The following is a 19,248-nucleotide window of genomic DNA, read 5'->3' as shown; positions in this document are numbered from 1 at the left end:
GTCTTAAAATTAGTGCGAGGCCATTCAGGGGTGATATCAGGAAGCACAACAGAGAGTGGAAATCTGGAAATCTGGACTCAGCCCCCCCGCCCGCCTCAAAAATTTGTGAGGCTGAAGGGTCAATTGAATATTTCAAAGCAGAGTTTTGTTAGACAAGGGCATCAAGGGTTACTGAATCAAGATGGGTAGATACAGAGTTAAGATACAGATCAGTCCTGATCCAACTGAGTAGTGGAACGGGCTTGAAGGACTGAATGGCCTTGTGTTCTTAAGTCCCTCCTACTAGTAACTTATGCAACTGGTAGAATTGTAAAACAATTAGTTTTCTGTTAAACTAGTGAGCTCGACGAGAAACAATATAAAAGTATAGTAATGCTCGTCAAATGAGGAAACATTGTGTAAGAATTGGTGGTACCAAAGCTAAAAAGGTTTATAATGTTTTACGTGGATCTAAGGGTGTGTCACAGATAACAAGAATTCTCAAGAATGGGGACTACATTTTCTCCAAGTAGCTCATGTTTAAACAATCGCCAGTTGCTGCTTCAGCTGACAATTGTCTACTGAAGACGGTGTATTGTCTGCCCAATATCAGTCCTTTGAACTAACATTATCACATCTCTCAATGAAGTACTTTAAAACCTTCTAGGATATTTGGGCCCCGTCGAGGACAGGAATGGAGGTGGAAGATGGAGAGCCCAAAAATACCTGCGCCGGCCAGCAATCGGGTTTCCCAACGCCATTACCAACGTCGGCAATTTTTGGGGAGGTGGGTGCGGGGGGCCCGGCAGAGCTGCCCACCCCACACGAGGTGGGCAGCCCATTAGGTTCATTAAGAGCCTTACGGTCAGGAGGCTGCCTGGGATTTACCACTTTCCCGGCACCGTAGGAGGCAGATCAGCAGCCTGGAGGTGGGCACCCAGTGGCAGGCGGTGAAGGGGGGGGGGGGTGCGACGATGGTGGTGGCAGTGCTTCAAGGCAGGCCTGCATACCCTCCCTGCCTGCCTAGGTGTGGGTACGGCTAAAGGTGTCCCTGTAGGCGGATTCTCCCCCCGTGCAACGACGGCCTAGGCTGCTTTCCTTGTTTTTCATTTCAAGTTTTAAAAGGGTGGGTGACAGGGTGCCTCCATGATGAAGCACCCTCTCAGTTACTTACCCTCAATTGCAGGCTGCTGCCCTCTCAAGCTGGAAGGCCTCTGATTGGCCCCGTAGCTTCGTGAGCTCATCTGCTGCCATTAATTGGACAGGGAACCTGTCTCCATGGCAACTGAGGTGGGGGGGGGGTGGTGGGGGGGGGGGGGGGGGGGGGGTGGTCGCTGTGAAAATCCCAGCTCAGAGACTGTTTCTCCCCAGATGCGGGTTTGGGACCTGGAAAGTTCTGGCTCCTGTATCCCTCATCCAAAGCAAAAACACAGCCCCCGGTCTTGGCCCTGAAGGGTTGTTTCAAGGGTGAACCTACTGGTATTCCGTGGGGGGGGGGGGATATAGCTTTAAATTGTATTCATAACCCACATCTAAAGCCTATTTCGATCCCTTCCCCCCACCCCACCCCCACTAGGGTTATCTGTACCTTGCTTGTCCTGCTTTCTACCCTTAATGTCACCTATTAGCACATTCCTTGGATAATATCACCACCTTCAACACCTCTTTGTCCTTTTGTCTATGACATCTTTTAGCAATCTCCACTATCACGGGTCCTCTATCCAGCTCTACCTGTCCCACTCCCTCTTAAACCAGCTTATATTTCACCTCTTTTCTATTTTTCCTTAGTTCTGTTGAAGAGTCATACGGTCTCGAAACGTTAACTGTGCTCCCTTCCACAGGTGCTGCCAGACCTGCTGAGTTTTTCCAGGTATTTTTATTTTTGTTAGCATCACTATTGTTCCTCACCTTTTACGATACCAACAACCTCAGAAGAGATTTCTACTTAATAATCATTTGGCTGTTCAAGTTGCCTGGTTGCACCTTGTCTAGCAATGGATTAGGGACAGGTGGTCTTGGCAGTGTGGTTATTGAAGATCTTGATGATCCATTTGCTGTAATACCTCAGTGTCAGTATCTAGTGTCATAAAAGAGCTCTAAGTGAGCAGGTATAAATCTAAAAGGCCATTCCAAATGGAAGACACATGACTGTTTTTCAGTGGGGTCTCTACCCATGTTCACATTATCCTCTTCCTCTAACACCTTTCCTCCATTGAGCGGGACTACTCCCACCTGGCTCAACTCTTACCCATCTATTCGTAGTGAGAGAATCACCAGTAATGGCTTCTCTTCTTGGCCCAGTACTGCTATCTTTGGAGTCCCTCAAGGGATTAAATCCTTATACCTCCATCCCCACCTCCCCAAATTCTCAACTACATACTGGTCATGTCATCCAAAACATCAGGTTGCATATAGACACTGATGCCAGTCAGCTCTGCTTCACCAGCATCTCTCTCAAGGAACACCGCCTCTTGTCTGACATCCACTCCTGGATGAATCATAAATTCCTACAATTAAACATTGAGAAGATCAAAGCGATTGCCTTCGGCCCTTCCCACGAGACTGTAAATCAGTGGCTGCCAAGCCAATGCAGAATGCTAATGTCATGAGACTCTCTTTTAAGCTCTGCTGCTAATAGCACTAACTGAGCATTTCTGCAAAATCAGTGATTTCGTACAATGAACAGCAGCACAGATACATCAAGCACGAAGTATAGCTGGGTATACGATCCCAGTTTCAACAGAGCTTGAGATAGCAAGTACATGTACACATGCACACATGAGGACACAAGCACAGAACAGCTCGCAGACACATGCACACGCTGACAGATGCACACACAGCTGCTGACATGCACACACAGACTTGGACACGCATACACAGACACATGCGTGCTAAAAGGCACATGCTGACACGTGTATGCGCACAGCCACATGTGCGCACACACAAACACGTGTAGCCAGGTGTGCGCATGGGCATACACTTACGTGTGCTCGCAGACATACACAGACACATGCACAGACATGTGCGCCCACAGACAGACAACTTTAAATTTTCCCCCAAAAATTGACTGAACCTTTCCCTACCTTGTGGTCATGAAGTCACTTTTCTGCCCTAAAGGAAAATGGAAAAAGATTTTGTTTGTAAAGTTGTGTAGGGGGCACAGGAAGCTGCAGGAAAGAGGGTCCTACAGAGACAGAGTGACTAGCTGAGGCCTTCTTTCCTGTTAACCACATTAAGTCAGGCTTTGAGATGTCAACGTAAATATAGTGCTGTATAATTTAAATCGCTACTCAAGAGCAACAACTTTGATGAGATGATAACAAAGCTGAGAAATTATCAGAAGTTAACAGAGATGCTATCTTTTTCACCAAAGGTGTTGCAAAAAGTGCTGCTTAAAAGAGAGAGAAATATGACGTGCCTGTAAACATATTATTAAATGCAATTTAATCATGGCCAGTCAATGCACTACATCACACCCAAACCTGTTAATCTCTCCTTCTGCTTCGAAATGCCCAACTGCACCAATAGAATTTAACACAATGTAATAAACAATTGAGGGTTGCTCATCGTCTACATTGAATGGGAAAAAAAGTCACTCGGCAAATATCTCTTCAGCCGTGTTTTATTCAGGTAAAGCATCACACTTCAGCCCACAGGGTAAAAACATATATGAAACCTGCTGTCATAAACGCTGCGTGTTACAGCAAGAGGAAACAGAGTTGTTAAAAATGTAAAGCTGCTTTTAAATTGGCTTTAGAGGGCACATCCTTGTGACTGGCCCCAATACTTGGCGTGTAATCCCTCGAGTGTGCAAGACTAAGTGGGGGGGTGGGGGGGATCTAATTGAGACGTTTACAATGGTTATGGATTTGACATAAACTATTTCCTCGGTTTGGGGGAGTCAAAAACAAGGGGGCATAGCCGCAGCTTTAGAATGAGCTTGTTCAGAGGTGATGTCACAAAGCACTTCCACAAACAAAGTGCAGTGGAAATCTGGAACTCTCTCCCCCCCACCCCTCAGAAGGCTGCTAGGGCTGGGGGAAGTCAACTGAAAACTTCAATAGGTAGATTTTTGTTTGATAAAGGATATGGAATCAAAGTGGGTAACTGGAGCTGAGGTAAAGATCAGCCACGGGGTGATGGTGGAGGATTGGTAATGTCACTGGACTCGTGTCCCAGTCTGACTCTCTTGGGTGCACGGGTTAAATTCACACAGCGGCAGCTGGTAAATTAATTTAATTTAGAAAATCTGGAATCGTAAGGTAGTCCACGGTGACCATGAACCTATCATCGGTTGTTGTAAAAACCCATCTGGTTCACTTTAGGGAAGGAAATCTGGCATCCTTACCTGGTCTGGCCTACGTGTGGCTCCAGACCCACAGCAATGTGGATGTCTCTTAACTGCCCTAATGTGGCCTAGCAAGCCCACTCAATTCAAGGGCAATTAGGGATGGGCAACAAATGTTGGCCTTGCCAGCGATGCCCATGTCCCATGAAAGAATAATTTAAAAAAAAATCTAATGAAATGGTGGAACAAGCTCGAGGGGCTGAATGGCCTCCTCCTGCTCTTATATAACTTTCACAGATGCAACTTAAGAACAACTTTGGGAAGACTTGCTTTAAAAAACAAAACGGAGCCTTGATGTATCTGGCACTTTGGTGTTGAGGCTGCTGGTGGGCGTGGGAGACCTGGGCATTGAGAGCTGGTGGCACTCAACCAGCATAAAAGGAGGCTTGAGAAAGAGCAAGAAAGATCTGTAGGTCTACTCAAAAGTGATTTACCTTCTCCCAGGGTCCGGAGTAACAAGTCGTGCTTTGCTTGCAGCTTCATGATAAGATTGCTGCCCTCGAGGTATTCCTTAAATTTCTGTTGAGAACAGAGTCGGTGAATTTTTCTTAAACTGATGCGAGAAGCCTACATTCTGATCACTTCACGCAGCACAACTGGCAGGATACATACCATGAAATAGAACTGCTCCGTCTCCTGCTGATTGGCTCGTCTCTTCGCGATGCTGGGTTTGCTCAAGTAGGTCTCCGACACCGTGGATTTGACAGACTCTGTTGACCGGCTGTGCTGGAAACACTCTGAGACGTCATAATCCTCGATGGTTACCATGTCTTGTATCGTCTGCAGAGTTGCTTCCATCGTCTTTTTAACCTTAAAAAAAAATTGAAAGAGCTTGCAGTTGTGCGATGCCTTTCGCCCCTATCCCCCCCCACCCAACTCGCCCAGCTGCCAATGAATTCCTTTCGAAGTGTGGTCATTGTTGTTAAGAGTGCTCGACAGGACAGATGCCAAGAGGTAGTTTCTCCCTGGCTGGAAAGGCTAGAACTAAGGGGGCAGAATCTCAGGATAAGGGGTTGGCCATTTCAGGCTGGGATAAGGTGAAATTTCTTCATTCAAAGGGTTGTGAGCCCTTGGAATTCTCTACCACAAGGGCTTTGGCTGCTCTGTTGTCGAGCTTATTTATGAAGAAGATTGATAGATTTTTGCACACTAGAGGAATCAAAGGATATGAGAGCAGGACGGAAAAGTGCAGTTGAGGTGGAAGATCAGCCATGATTTTATTGAATGGCTGAACAGGCTCGAGAAGCCATATGACCCACTCCTGCTCCTATTTCTTCTTTTCTTATGTAATATAGCCAACTAGTTTGTGCTCTACTTCAAATAGTGCCCCAGGATCTTTAAGGACAAGGGCACAATTTGCAATTATGCAACATGCTTCATGTAGAAGAACGTCCTCAACTGCTTCACAGAAGCATAATTAAGGGCAATGGATTCTGGGGTGGGGCAAGGCCCAAGGAGAGGGAAACCATTTAACGTTTTAAGCCCCTTGCCCCTTGAGGGTATGATGGTGGAGGCTGTAAGGGAGCAGAAGTGGTTGAGATACGATGGCTTCACTGGGGAACAATAGCACTGAAAAAGGTGGAGGGGAAGGAGTGGCTGAGCAAATTGACAGGTAGAGGAGAAACAAGGGCCAAAACTGGGCAGTACAGAGTTTGAGAATTCAGTTGTATGGGACTGAAGGAAGCTTCCCCTCCCCCCCCACAAATGAACTGGAGTTGAAAGACATTGGAGGGAGTGTTCGGGGTGTTGGGCGCACAAAGGCTGTGGAGTTAATGTCTCATATGAGGGATGACACATTTAGTCTCAGCCTGGGTGATGTGCCCAAGTGCTGGTGTGGGGCTTGTGACTGAGACTGCTCCCAATTCAGACTAGCTGGTAGCCGACTGTCTCCCAATATGGTGCAGATTTTAAAAGCAAGGGCACAAAAGAGCTAAACAACTGTCTCAGAGCCACATTATTTTGTAACGTTCCAGATGGGGGGAAAAAAATCCACAAGATCCGTATAAGCTAATTTCTTTCAGTTCATAGAAGATTACATATGGTTTTTGTCCAGTTTAACATGGGTGATAATTCAGGCAAGGCCTGAGTTTTTGTCCAATTCCCAATTTTCAGTTCGACAGGTTTGTGTGTGTGGAGATTTGACAGACATCTGAAAGATTTCCCACCCATACTTTCTGTTATGTACATCGAAGCAAGTTTAAAATCTGGTTCTTTAATCATTAAAAATACACAGATGGAGGACAGGTTCTTGCAAGTCCCAACCATAAAGCAGCCTGCTACTAAAACATGGAAAGGCAAGTTCTTATGCCAACAGCAATTTGTGAAAGGCCATTGAATACAAAGCTGCCAGCACTGGGGTATGTATCACCCACACACTAAGACTCAGACATATTGTCAACAATCCATTCTACGCGATACAAATAAATCCTGGGTGCTGCACTTTAGGAAGGGCGTGAAGGTTTTAGAGGGGGTGCAGTAAAGGCGTACGAGAATGATTCCAGGGATGAGGTACCTCAGTTACGGGGATAGGCTGGAGAAACCGGGGTTGCTCTCATCAGAGAAGCGCAGGTTGAGGGGAGATCTGATAGAGGTGTTGGACATCACGAAGGGTCTAAAATGAGCAGAAAGAAACTGTTCCCAATGGCGGAACGGTTGCGAACCAGAGGGCACAGGGATTGTCAAAAGAACCAAAGGGGACATAAGGAATACCTTTTTAAAAAAGTGGTTAGGATCTGGAATGCACTGACTAAAAGGGTGGTGGAGGTAGATGCAGTTGTGGTTTTCAGAAGGAAATTAGATAAGTACTTGAAGGAAAAAAATTTGAAGGGCTACAGGAAAAGGGCCAGTGAGGGGGGCCAACTCAATCGCTTAGAGATAAAGAGAGTGCCGGCAAAGGCTCAATGGGCTGAATGGCTCCTTCTGTGCTGCACCATTCTATGATTCTATCGCTTAGAATCACTTCACTTTAAAATGCAATCAATGTTATATATGTAAAGAAAGTGCAGTCACTGATTATAGGCAAACACAGGCATAATTTGTGCACAGCAAGGTTCCACAAAACGCCAATGAGATAAATGGTCAATCTATTTTTTTAAAAATGATGCTGGTTGGCTAAGAGTAGGCTCCGCCCATCTTTCAAAAGTGCCATGGGAAATATAACATTCACTGGAACAGGCAGCTAGAATCTTGCTTTAACTTCTCAACTAAAAGATGCAGCGCTCCCCCAATACAGTGGGGCAGTGTTCATTTCGACCACGTGCTCAATCCCTGGTGCGGTACTTGAATCCATCAACTCAGGGGCTAGCATGGTAGCAACTGACACCTGGTTTCACATCAATCCCTCATCCTTGAAGCCAGGTATGAAATTAGAATCTCTGAAAGGTTTGGTTGATACCCCACTGAACAAGAACATGTGCAAAGATCCGACTTATTTTTGTTTTAAGGGAGCCAGTGGGTTTGGGGAAGGGGATTTTTCTAACTGTCTCCAACTCTTTCAAATTTCTGTATGTTTTTACTTGTCCTCTGGCACAGCTGGGCGAGGACCTGTGTTTATCGCCCAAAGGATATTCCTCCAACAGCAGAGAAAACTATTAAGGGTGTGATGCTATTAAGAGCTGAAAGCAAGTCCCTGGGGGCGAGCTTGAATCTGTAACCTTCTGCTCTGAAGGCAAAGCACAGCCAACTGAGCCAAACACAGCACTCAGCAGATTCAGTGCAACATGACAGATTTATGTCATACTCCTTCTCAATTCTGAAAACGTTCCATGGCATTTATTTATATCAAAGGAATTGGGTGGTGACTGGAGTGTAGCTGCACAGAGAGAGAGAGAGAGGGAAAGAGAGGGGGGAAGAGAAATAGAAAGAAAGAAAGAGAGAAAGGGAGAGAGAAAGGGAGAGAGAAAGGGAGAGAGAAAGGGAGAGAGAAAGGGAGAGAGAAAGGGAGAGAGAAAGGGAGAGAGAAAGGGAGAGAGAAAGGGAGAGAGAAAGGGAGAGAGAAAGGGAGAGAGAAAAAGAGAGAGAAAAAGAGAGAGAAAAAGAGAGAGAAAAAGAGAGAGAAAAAGAGAGAGAAAAAGAGAGAGAAAAAGAGAGAGAAAAAGAGAGAGAAAAAGAGAGAGAAAAAGAGAGAGAAAAAGAGAGAGAGAGAAAGAGAGAGAGAGAAAGAGAGAGAGAGAGAAAGAGAGAGAGAGAGAGAGAAAGAGAGAGAGGGGAGAAAGAAAGAGAGAGAGGAGAGAAAGGAGAGAAAGAGAGGGGTAGAAATAGCCTTTTAAAGGAGTGGCAAAATAAAAAAAAAGCAGGAAAAAAATTGCCACAATACCATCGGGATGATGAAAATTAAGGGAGGTTATAATGTTTGAAGGCAGACTTTTCCGATAATTTGGAATTTCCATCTCCTAGTCCCATGTGTACATTTGCAAATTGTAGCTTTAACAGAAAACATCTGGAAAATTAGAGTCCAAATGATAATTTTACAGAATTCCAACCAGATCCAACCCACTCAGAGTCCATACAAACCAACAATGCACAATATCTTGCCCATTGTTTCCTCATTTCCAGAAGAAGTTCCATACTCGGGTCTACACCCCTTGCTAAGATTGGCAACCGACAGAAAATCAGAGCCCTGTTCAGTACAAATCTTGGGCCATCTCCCCAGATGTCTTCAATTAAGTTGAGTTTGCAAAACATGCTGGAAGAGTTCGGAATATTATCTTAATTTTTAAGAAGCAGCTTTTTCCATGTGAACAGATAATTCCAAAGGGAATTTCGATACTCACTGTTGGATTAAGTTTATTAAAAAAGACACAAAGGTATGCAAAAAAATGCCTCGGCATTTACCTCAGCTCCACGGCAATAACCTACCTCCTCATTTTCAATCTTCAGCGTTGTCAGCCTGGACTGCAGCTGTTGATATCTGAGCATTAACTCAGCCTGCACGGGTTGCTGAGCACTAACCTGGCACACCTAGCAAAAGAAGCAAAGTCTCACCCATCAGGCTCCAATAATATTGTTTAACCAACGAAACTTAAGAGGCCAGGATTTTATGGCCCCTCCCACCTGGCGGGGGTGTTACAAACTGAATGGAGATTTGAATGGCTCGCTGCATCCGCCTGAGACACACGCCCCGGTGGGGCTGTAAAATCCTGGCCAAAGTGTCCAGGCAAATCAAACACATTCCAACCGTTCATCCTCTCTTCGCTGCCTTCCGAAAACTCTGCATGGTCTTCAGGGACATTTTTGCCGGCGGTAGTCACAATTCATGACTTTGTCCTTCAGGCAAAGCCTCGGTGGCATATCTGACTCTGGAGAGCATTAAAATGGATTTGGACCCAATTTTCACTGGACCTGGGGGCCCCGCCCTCACCTGAGGCCCCGCCCTCGCCCAGGGCCCCGCCCTCATCTGAGGCCCCACCCTCTCCCTTGCTGAGGTCCATAATTATTCATTTTCTAACAGAGGTAATTCAACACTGATCAAGAATCTTGCCTTACTTTCCCTCTCCCTCTCCCTCTCTCCCTCTCTCTCTCTCTAGCCCTTTTGTACCAACTGGAAAACGACCCATTTGAGCCCCAGCTGACACTGGTTAGCCCAGCACTGAACACAGGGGCAAAAGAAGGGTTTTGTTTCAAACTGAACTGTGTATTTAGCAACAGAATCAAACCCCTCATCACCTGGTAAATATATCTAAAAGCTGTCTGTATGGCTCACTTCATCAAAAATCAATTTAAAAGCAAATTACTGTAGGAAATCTGAAACAAAACCAGAAAATGCTGGAAAAGCTCAGCAAGTCTGGCAACATCTGTGAAGAGAGAAACAGAGTTAGCGTTTCGAGTCTGTGTGACTTCGAATTTCACTTCAATGACTTCAAAATCAATTTATCTTGGCTTTATTAACCTTATGGTGGTATTAATCTACATCAGATGAAGCTGTGTGCGGGGTTGAGTGTTTTCTTGTTTTGAGAGGGAGAGAGAGAGAGAGAGACACCTGACACAGAGTCGCAGAGTCACCTCCCAGACCCAGTGTGATTGGTTCTGTGAAAATCGCCCTTTCAACTAGCTGTAGGAATTCTACATTTAAAAAAAGGTTCAAGTGGCCCATTCCCAATGATTTCCAGTGCAAAGAGCCACAGTTCAGTTCAAGTCTTAATACAGGGGTCATGAGGATGGCTGACAGTGGAAAGGTTAAATTTGCAGTGATCCCAAGTGCAAATGCCTTAAGGGGCAGGTGAAGTGACAATGCCAGAGACAGAAAAGGCAAGTTTTAGTTTTGTCATGCCACACACACGACCTGGAAACATTGTTGGCTAAAGCAGCTGACAAAATATATCCTGTGTTTAACTGAGCCGGATATCAACAGTCCACCCAACAGGTCGGAGCTGGGGCCTGCGAGACCCTTTGGGTTGTGGATAGGTCGGGGCCTTTTGAAAAATTTGTCCTTGGGATGCGGGCGTTGCTGGCTGGGCCAGCATTTATTGACCAACCCTAGCTGCCCTTGGGAAGGTGGTGGTGAGCCGCCATCTTGAACCTCTGCAGTCCCATGTGACATTTCTGTAGTGGTATGACACAGCTGGACGCCCATTTCAGAGGGCGGTTAAGATTCAGCCACATTGCTGTGGGGCTGGAATCACATGTAGTCCAGACCAGGCAAGGACAGCAGATTTCCTCCCCCAAAGGACATTAGAGAGCCAGGTGGGCTTTTACAACAATGCACTAAGTTTTGTGATCATCATTACTGATGACCAGCTTCTATTCCAGGTTTATTAATTAATTGAATTGAAATTTCCACAGCTGCCTTGTTGGGGTTTGAATCCATATCTCTGCAGCATTGGTCCAGGCCTCTGGATTACTAGCCCAATAACGTAGCCACTACATGACTATGTTCACATTTACGACGATGCTGACATGATATTGAGTGTCCTGCTGGCTTATTATATAAATAAGCTATCACCATTCCTGGCTACATATATGGTGGCACATCTTTTACAACGGAAAAGCTTTGAAAGACTGGGCTGTTCAGCTGCTCATATAAGCCCCAAAAAAACCTAAACCAAATAAAAAGCTTAAAAGAAAATCCGTGGTTGCCTTCTCATAACCATCACCAGCAGGATAATAACGCAAGACAAATGATGACTCATTGGTGCTTTTGGAGCTGTCAGTATGGTTCAATTTACACTTTGTTCAGTTAAGTGCAAGACAATTACATCCAGACACGTTTTTCTTTGATAGATAGGCTGTGTCTTCTTTTTTTTCGACCCCAGATTTAAATATTTATGTTCTACTTTGAAGCTCAAAGACTTATTAGCTCCCAGGAAATAAGCTTTTGATTTCATTTTCTAAACACGAGTTGTGGAAAGCAGAATATTGATGGGACGCAACAAGGAAGCTGGCAACACATTAACTAGGCTCCAAAGCGCAACGCAGAATGTGTAACTGCTTGCTTTTAAAGAGGCACATTCTTTAGCGAAAGCAGTCTCAACGGACTTGGGTCACGTTGGTAAGAAAAAAATTGCCATCCAAGGGTGCATCTTTTTCCATTCGGAGTCAGCGGTAAATCAAGAATTTTGAGCCTGAATTGACTCAGAAGTAAAGTGGAGCGAGATTACACCCTCAAGGGGTTCTCACCCCACTTATCCCTGCAGTTAGATTGGGCTCAGACTCTGGATTCAGGCTGCGTTTACACTATGACTGCAGGACTGCTGCAAAATTAAGCCACTGCACAGCCAAGCTGTACGTGCAGAGTTAAGGTATACTTAATCAAGGAAGCCATTTGGCCCATCATGTCTGAGCTAGCTCGCTGCACGAGTAATTTAGCTAGTTTCACTCTCCCGTCTTTTCCCTATAGGCCTGCAACCTTTCTTCACTTCAGATAATTATTCGGTACCCTTTCAAAAGCCATGATTGAATCTGCCTCCTCCCCAAACTCTGGCAGTGCAATCCATATTCTAACCATTTGCTGCATTAAAATGTTTTTCTACATGTTGTCATAGCTTCTTTCACCAATCACCATAACTTGGTGTCCTCTGGCTCTTGACCCCTCTGCCAATGGGAACTATTTCTCCCTAACTGCTCTGACTAGACCCCCTCCCTCCCCCAAATCAAACCTCCTCTCAAACTCCTCTTCTCTAAGACGAACAGTCCCCAATATCTCCAGTCTATCCATGCAACTGAAGTCCCTCATCCCTGGAACCGTTCTTGTAAACTTTTTCTACACCCTCTCTAATGTCTTAACATCCTCCCTAAGTAATAGTGCCTAGGAAATGGACGCATATTCCAACTGTGGCAGAACCATTATTTTATAAAGTTTCACCATAACTTCCTTGCTATTGAACTCTATGCCTCTACCTATAAAAGCCCAGGATCCCGTAAGCTTTTTCAACCATTTTCTCAATCTGCTCTGCCACCTTCAACTTTCTGCTCATCATAATGAAAATAGTAGGGTCGAATGTTCGGTTGCTTGCCCTGCCAATGCAAAAAAAACCCCAGCCTGACGAAAGGAAACCCCATGGGTCCGTGATTCCCTGGAATAAGCTTGCCAGGGACCTCCAGCCCTGATCTCGCCAAGCCCATCGGGTCAGTGGAAGGTTGCCCGACAAACATATCCTGGGCAGGCTCTCCTGATGCTGGTTGTGTGCCTCGGGGATGCACCGCATACTGGCACATGGCGTTCTGGTTCTAGGGCAGGGGGTTTTCCCCTGTACCTCCCTGTCAGGGAGAGGTTAAAATTGCTCGCTTGGCCCACTTGGTAAGGTCTCAGTGGCGGCCCAGCCGATTAGTGGACCACCCGGTGTTTTGTAACCGCAGCTTTCCAGCAGCGTTTAGTGGATCTGAAGGGGAGGGCCAGCTCTGTGACTTCTCAACCATGTAGATCAGTATAATAAAGCACAGGAAGAGACCATTCAGCCCATTGTGTCTGTGCCAGTTCTTTGAAAGAGCTATCCAATTAGTCCCACTCCCTGCTCTTTCCCTATAGCTCTGCTCATTTTCTCCCTTCACATAGTTATCCGATTCCCTTTTGAATGTTATATTGAATTTGCTTTCACATCCCTTTTAGACAACACAGTCCAGATAACAATTCACTGCTTAAAAAAAGTTCTTTCTCCAGTCACCTTGAATTCATTACCTCTGGTTATTGACAATTCTGCTACTGGAAACTGTTGACTCTTTATTCTATCAAAACCTACGTGACATCCTGAACTCAAGAAAGGTGTTATATAAATAGAAGTCTTTCCATTTTTATGCTCTTGAACACTTCTGCCAAATCTCCTCATTAATGTTCTCTGCTCCAGGGATAGCAATCCCAGCTTCATCTTGCACAGTACAACCCCTGTCTAACAATAAGTCTTGAATCAAGGGTAAAAAACAGAAAATGCTGGAAAAACTCAATAAGTCTGGCAGCATCTGTGGAAAGAGAAATGGAGTTAACATGTCATGCTCGTATGACCCTTCTTCTGATGCTGTTAGACCTGCTGAGTTGTTCCAGCATTTTCTGTGTTTGTTTCAGGTTCCCAGCATGTGCAGCTTTTTGCTTCAATCAAGAGCTTGGTTTCATGGGTAGGCCATTCATAGAAAAACGAAGAGATACCATTAGCTGTATGGAAGACGAGTGTAAAACCGTCCTGCAGTACTCTCGGCCTACCTCATCACCCATGTGTGGCTGGAAGTCAAATTTCACCGGTGGGCAGAAGGCTGTGTGGTACATCTCCATAAACCGCTGCTTGTCGCTACGAGGGTCCAAGTTGTCGACAGCGTTCTCTATGATGTCCAGACCCTCATGCCTGGATGTCTCCAGGTTGTATTCAGCGGACAGGAATGTCCTCAGGGCTCTGTTTAGGCTAGCATGATACCCCAGGTCACAGCACTAACACAGCAAGAAAGCGAGAGAGAGAGAGAGAGATAAAGAGGCGGCATTAAAATTCAAACCCAAATCCGCATCGGGACTCTTAACATCGGGAGTTTAAAACCACATTACTTGATGCTGCTGCAGTATCGAAGGTCATTTTCTTAAGGACAAGCAAATTTTTTTTTTTAAAAAGAAGCCTTGTGACTTGAGGGAATGAGGGAAACGGGAACTATTTTACCCAAACAAGCACTCCACAAATTTATTTCTCTGGTATCGCAAAGGAGCCTTCAAGTTGCAGTTAAACCTCTAGTTAAATTAAAAACTCAACATTTGGCCTACAGTCACAGCGAGCATGGTCACCTCAGCATTAGAGTTGGAGATCTTCCTGTTGGTAAGAAATACCCAGAATTACGAATACAAGAAAGCTTAGAATCCAGGGCCTGTGTAACCACTAGACAAACGAGGCGCTCACCTGGAGCTGCAAAATGTGGGAAGGGTGTGGTGGGGTGGGTGGCATACATTGAATGAACTATTCATGAAACGACATAAGTAAACAAACAGACTTCTGCAATGGGTCTAGATCTACTATATACATCAACATATACTGACACGCACAAAGATTCCTATGTATTTACATCACAGTCTTTCCCAAAATTTCATCTTATATTCATTCTGTTTATGTAACAGTTTTTAACATCTACAAACCAGGAAATAGTGTCGAAGAATGTAATTTAATCCAGCCCACTCTATTGTATTGATTATCAACTGGGTAAATTGCCATAAAGTCATCTAGTAACTGTTGCAGGAACATAGCATTACATCATGTGAGCCATATTACACAATGTGCATTTCTTCCAGTACATATCCTGTGAAAAGCATAGAACAATGAGAATGTACAATTAGTATTATAATATCTGCCTTTTTCATGTAAAATAAATCTGTAATTATAAATGCAGAGTTATTATCATGCTAATGCACAATATTCATTTTCAAAAGTTAATTGTGCAGGCGTGGGCTTAAGGCTGAATACTGATCTTCCTAATACTCTTGCATCAGCACCAGCCCTGTTTGAATCAGATGCATTTTAATTACTCATCCATGGCTTTCACATAAATATCACCCTTAGTTAATTCCTTTCCCTAATTATTATTATTTTTAATGTTTAATTAAAGTCCCTTTTAATATTCTTAGACAGGTGATAAAATGTTTCCCTTACAATTATTTGTTTGTGTGTGTGTGGGGGGGTGGGGGTGGCAGCAGCGAGGCAGAAGAGCCAGGGTAAATTTTGAAAAAATTTTGTTTCCTGAATTTAAATGAACAGAAAATCGGGAACAGCGTAATTTTAGTGATCAAACCTTCAGTACAAAACACAATAAGAATGGCATCTCTGAAAATTTACCCCAGTGTCCCTCTATAGTGTATTCAATAAGTTGTAATGTTAGTTTGCTTCAACGTTCTTCTGAATATTGTTAGAACCATATCTCTCAAGACTGAAAGTTTCCTTTACAAAATGGAAGGACATGACATGATCTGGACATCTGGATGCTAACCTGGGAATTTTTTTTTTTATAAAGCTCATTAGTTCACCTTGGAACCCATAACAAGCAGGCCACTTCCGAGAAATCACCCGACCTGTATGATAGTTGAGAAGGAGTTGTTTGTTTTGAACTGCAAAGGGCTATAATTAATGAAAAGCTGGAAGTCAAAAAGGCAATCACATGGCCAAGGTAAATCTTAAGTTTGAACCTGTAGTTTTACTTTCAATCTTGTTGGGGAAGGAAGACTACCCTAGCTGGCTCCCTCTCTACTTTGCCTAAAATTGTGTGTGGCTATCAACCTGTAGCCAGAGAACCCCCATCTGAGTGTAACTGGTCTGCATTTGGACCTGCAAAGCTGAGACCAGTTGCTTCCTGACATCCACCAGGACCAGAAGCCCGTCTTCACATGAGGGAACTCCAGGTCGACAGTGTGGAGACCCTGTGGGCTTTATCCTTTATTTTAAAACGCCCATCCTCCAAAGCCCATCCTGGCAGAGAGACTATCTGTTTTTATTCTTCGTTTGTCTGTGTATGCTCCTGTAGGTACTGGAGGAATTCTTCAGGAAGTGATAGGTAGTTACACTTCCCAATTACAACTGTGTGTTAGCCAGTACTTGAAACTTGTTAAAAGAAGTTTTGCTATAAAATAGATTAATCATTATGAGTTTTTTGAAAGAGGCTGCTCAGAGGCTCTTTTCTTCTGGGTACGAGAAGTACAGGTAAACAATTGACCATTATGCTGAGAAAATTAAACACTTAAATTAATGGTACGGCCTGCGGAGCCTGATAATTCAAGCACTCCTCCCATCCCAGTCGTAACAATATTTTATATAAAATCTAATTAGATGTACTGGATTGGTGATTGTCAAAGGCCCCTTTATCATCCAATTTCAAACAACTTCAAATTTCTTTGCTCATCTTCCATGATTTCCCTTTGGAATTTTACTGCATGTTTTGTTTATCCTGCCACGGTTAATATTACACACGGTATACAGCATGAAACAGGCCATTCAGCCCAACCAGTCCATGCCGGTGTTTATGCTCCGATCGATCCGCCTCATCTAAATCTACCTTCGCAACCATCTAGCCCCTTCTCCCTCATAAGCTCGTCTAGCCTCCCCTTGGATGCACCTATACTATTCACTTCAACCACTCCCTGTGGTACCGAGCTCCACACACTCCCCACTCTAGAAGTTTCGTCTGAGTTCCCTACTGGATTTCTTGGTGACTTTCTTATATTGAAGCCTCTAGCTCTGCTCCCCGCTGCAGGAGCAAGTATTCTCTCTGTAGTCGCTCTGTCAAAACCTTTTATCATTTTAAAGGCCTCTATTAGGTCATCCCCTCAGTCTTCTTTCTTCAAGAGAGAAGAGACATGGCCTGTTGATGCATTCCTGATATGTAGCCCCATGCATTACTGATATCATCTTTGTAAATCATCTCTGCTCGCTCTCGAGTGCCGCTATATCCTTTATATAGCGACCAGAACTGCATGCGGTATTCTATGTGTGGTCTAAACAAGGGTCGATATAATTTTAACGTAACATCCCTACTTTCCAATTCTATCTCTCTGGAAATAAAGACTAGTTGTTGATTTGTTTTTTTTTAAATGGCCTTGCTAACCTGTAGTGCAACTTTTAGTGATTGTAAGTATTTGACTCTTCTTTTGTGTTCTGCCATAACACCTGCTGGACTAAGGCACAGAAGCAGTAACTTTATGAACAGCCTAATGACAAACCAACATACAACGGTGTTCATGGAATCTTAACATATAGAAAGAGGCCATTCGTCCCATCCGCTCACTCTCCCCATTCTTCCCCATAACAATGTTTGTGCAAGGGGGGGGGGGGGTTCTGAAAGGTCCAAGCCCCCAAACCTAACCTATTGAACCTTTGAACATGTCCAGCACCTTGATTGGATCACCCCCTCAACCTTCTTCAGGAAGTAGAATGCTGCAGCTTTAAGGCAACAAGGAGGAGATGGCGGAGTCCTGGGAGTGTCGCTGGACGAATAATCCAGAGGCCAAAGATAATGCTCTGGGGACACGGGTTCAAATCCCACCACGGCAACTGGTGGGATTTAAATTTGATTAATCCATAAAACTCTGGAAATGAAAGCTGGTGTCAGTAACGGTGTCATCGATCACTGTTAAAATCCCATCCCTGGTTCACTGATGCCCTTTAGGGAAGGAAATCTGCCATCCTTACCCGGTCTGGCCTACATGTGGCTCCTCCGGACCCACAGCAATGTGGTTGACTCTCAACTGCCCTCTGGACTAGCAAGCCACTCAGTTCAAGGGCATGGGCAGCAAATGCTGATCTTGCCACGAAAGAATTAAAAAAAAAATGCTCTTCTCCAACAAGGAAATCCATTAAAAAAAAGAGATAAAAACAAAAAAACTGTGGATGCTGGAAATTCAAAACAAAAACAAAAACCAAGTTCTGTCGAAGGGTCATGAGGACTCGAAACGTCAACTCTTTTCTTCTCCGCCGATGCTGCCAGACCTGCTGAGTTTTTCCAGGTAATTCTGTTTTTGTAAGGAAATCCATTTGCTGTTCATCGTTTTTACTTGACGGGCATTTCTAAACTGCACAATTGCTGCCCTTATAAACTTTTCATAACACAGCAGAACACAAAGGCTCCTATTGACAGGGGAGCATTTATCATTATGTTTCTATCCTTCTTTACTGCATGCTATGAACCTAGGCTTCAATAGCAATTATCAAATTAAAGTTATTCCTCAGAATAGCTACTGAGTATAAAAAAAAGCGTGCACATCAGCAGTTTGGAACCACTTTACAGACAGATCTGGATTGGTGCTATTTAGATACAGTGTCATGTGGTTAAAAGGACTTCGCAGTACTCTGTCACTCGGAGCTGGTTAACTGCTGGTAATTTATCAAGGCTTTGCAAATGGTGCAAGCAAAAGCATTTTTTGGAATAGGCACTGATTTAATTTGGAGATGGCTGAGAAGTGCTGGCTACCATAAAATTTGACCTCCAACATGGATTTATTTGTAAAAAAAAATATTTCTTTCTCCAGAGACTGGAGTTCAAGTTCAAAAAATTGGCACTCAGTGCAGTACCGAGAGTATGCTGCAGTGTCAGATGTGCTGTCTTTCAGCTGCTATGTTAAACCAAGGGCCTTTTTGCCCTCTTAGGTAAATTAAAAATATCTTGTAGCACTATGCTGAAGAGCAGCGGCTGAGGTCTCTCTGATGTCCTGGTCAATATTTATCCCTTAACCGACAACACTAAAACAGACTGATGGTTTATCTCATTGTTATTTGTGGGAGTTTGCCGTGTTCAAATTGGTTGCTATGTTTCCTATGTTACAACAGTGACTAAACTCTTCAAATGGCTGTAAAGTGCTTTGGGATGTCCTGTGGGTATGAAAGGCACTATATAAATGCAAGTCTAAATATTGGGAAGACTGAAGCCAATGTTTTTAGAACCTGCTCCAAACTTCATTCCCAAGCCAACAACTCCATCCAACCCCTGAGATTCAACTATTCTGTTCGTGACCTTGGTGTCACATTTGATCCCAAGATGAG

At 44.2% G+C, this 19,248-nt stretch overlaps 1 protein-coding gene across 3 annotated transcripts in view; it reads right to left on the bottom strand.

The window, feature by feature from the left end:
• Positions 1-19,248, bottom strand: part of srgap1a (SLIT-ROBO Rho GTPase activating protein 1a) — a 255,995-nt gene that overhangs the window by 54,796 nt on the left and 181,951 nt on the right. For all 3 annotated transcript variants that reach the window (XM_041216272.1, XM_041216273.1, XM_041216274.1), the window contains exons 7-11: positions 13,956-14,177; positions 9,185-9,286; positions 4,940-5,137; positions 4,762-4,846; positions 3,063-3,090 (exon numbers count right to left, since the gene is read on the bottom strand). In XM_041216272.1, the coding sequence (XP_041072206.1) occupies positions 3,063-3,090; positions 4,762-4,846; positions 4,940-5,137; positions 9,185-9,286; positions 13,956-14,177 (635 nt within the window). The remainder of the gene's footprint in view (positions 1-3,062; positions 3,091-4,761; positions 4,847-4,939; positions 5,138-9,184; positions 9,287-13,955; positions 14,178-19,248) is intronic.

The sequence above is a fragment of the Carcharodon carcharias genome, chromosome 21 (assembly GCF_017639515.1).
Source record: "Carcharodon carcharias isolate sCarCar2 chromosome 21, sCarCar2.pri, whole genome shotgun sequence".
NCBI lineage: Eukaryota > Metazoa > Chordata > Chondrichthyes > Lamniformes > Lamnidae > Carcharodon > Carcharodon carcharias.
The sequence above is the reverse complement of the archived record's forward strand: the minus strand, read 5'-3'. Positions and strand labels throughout refer to the sequence as shown.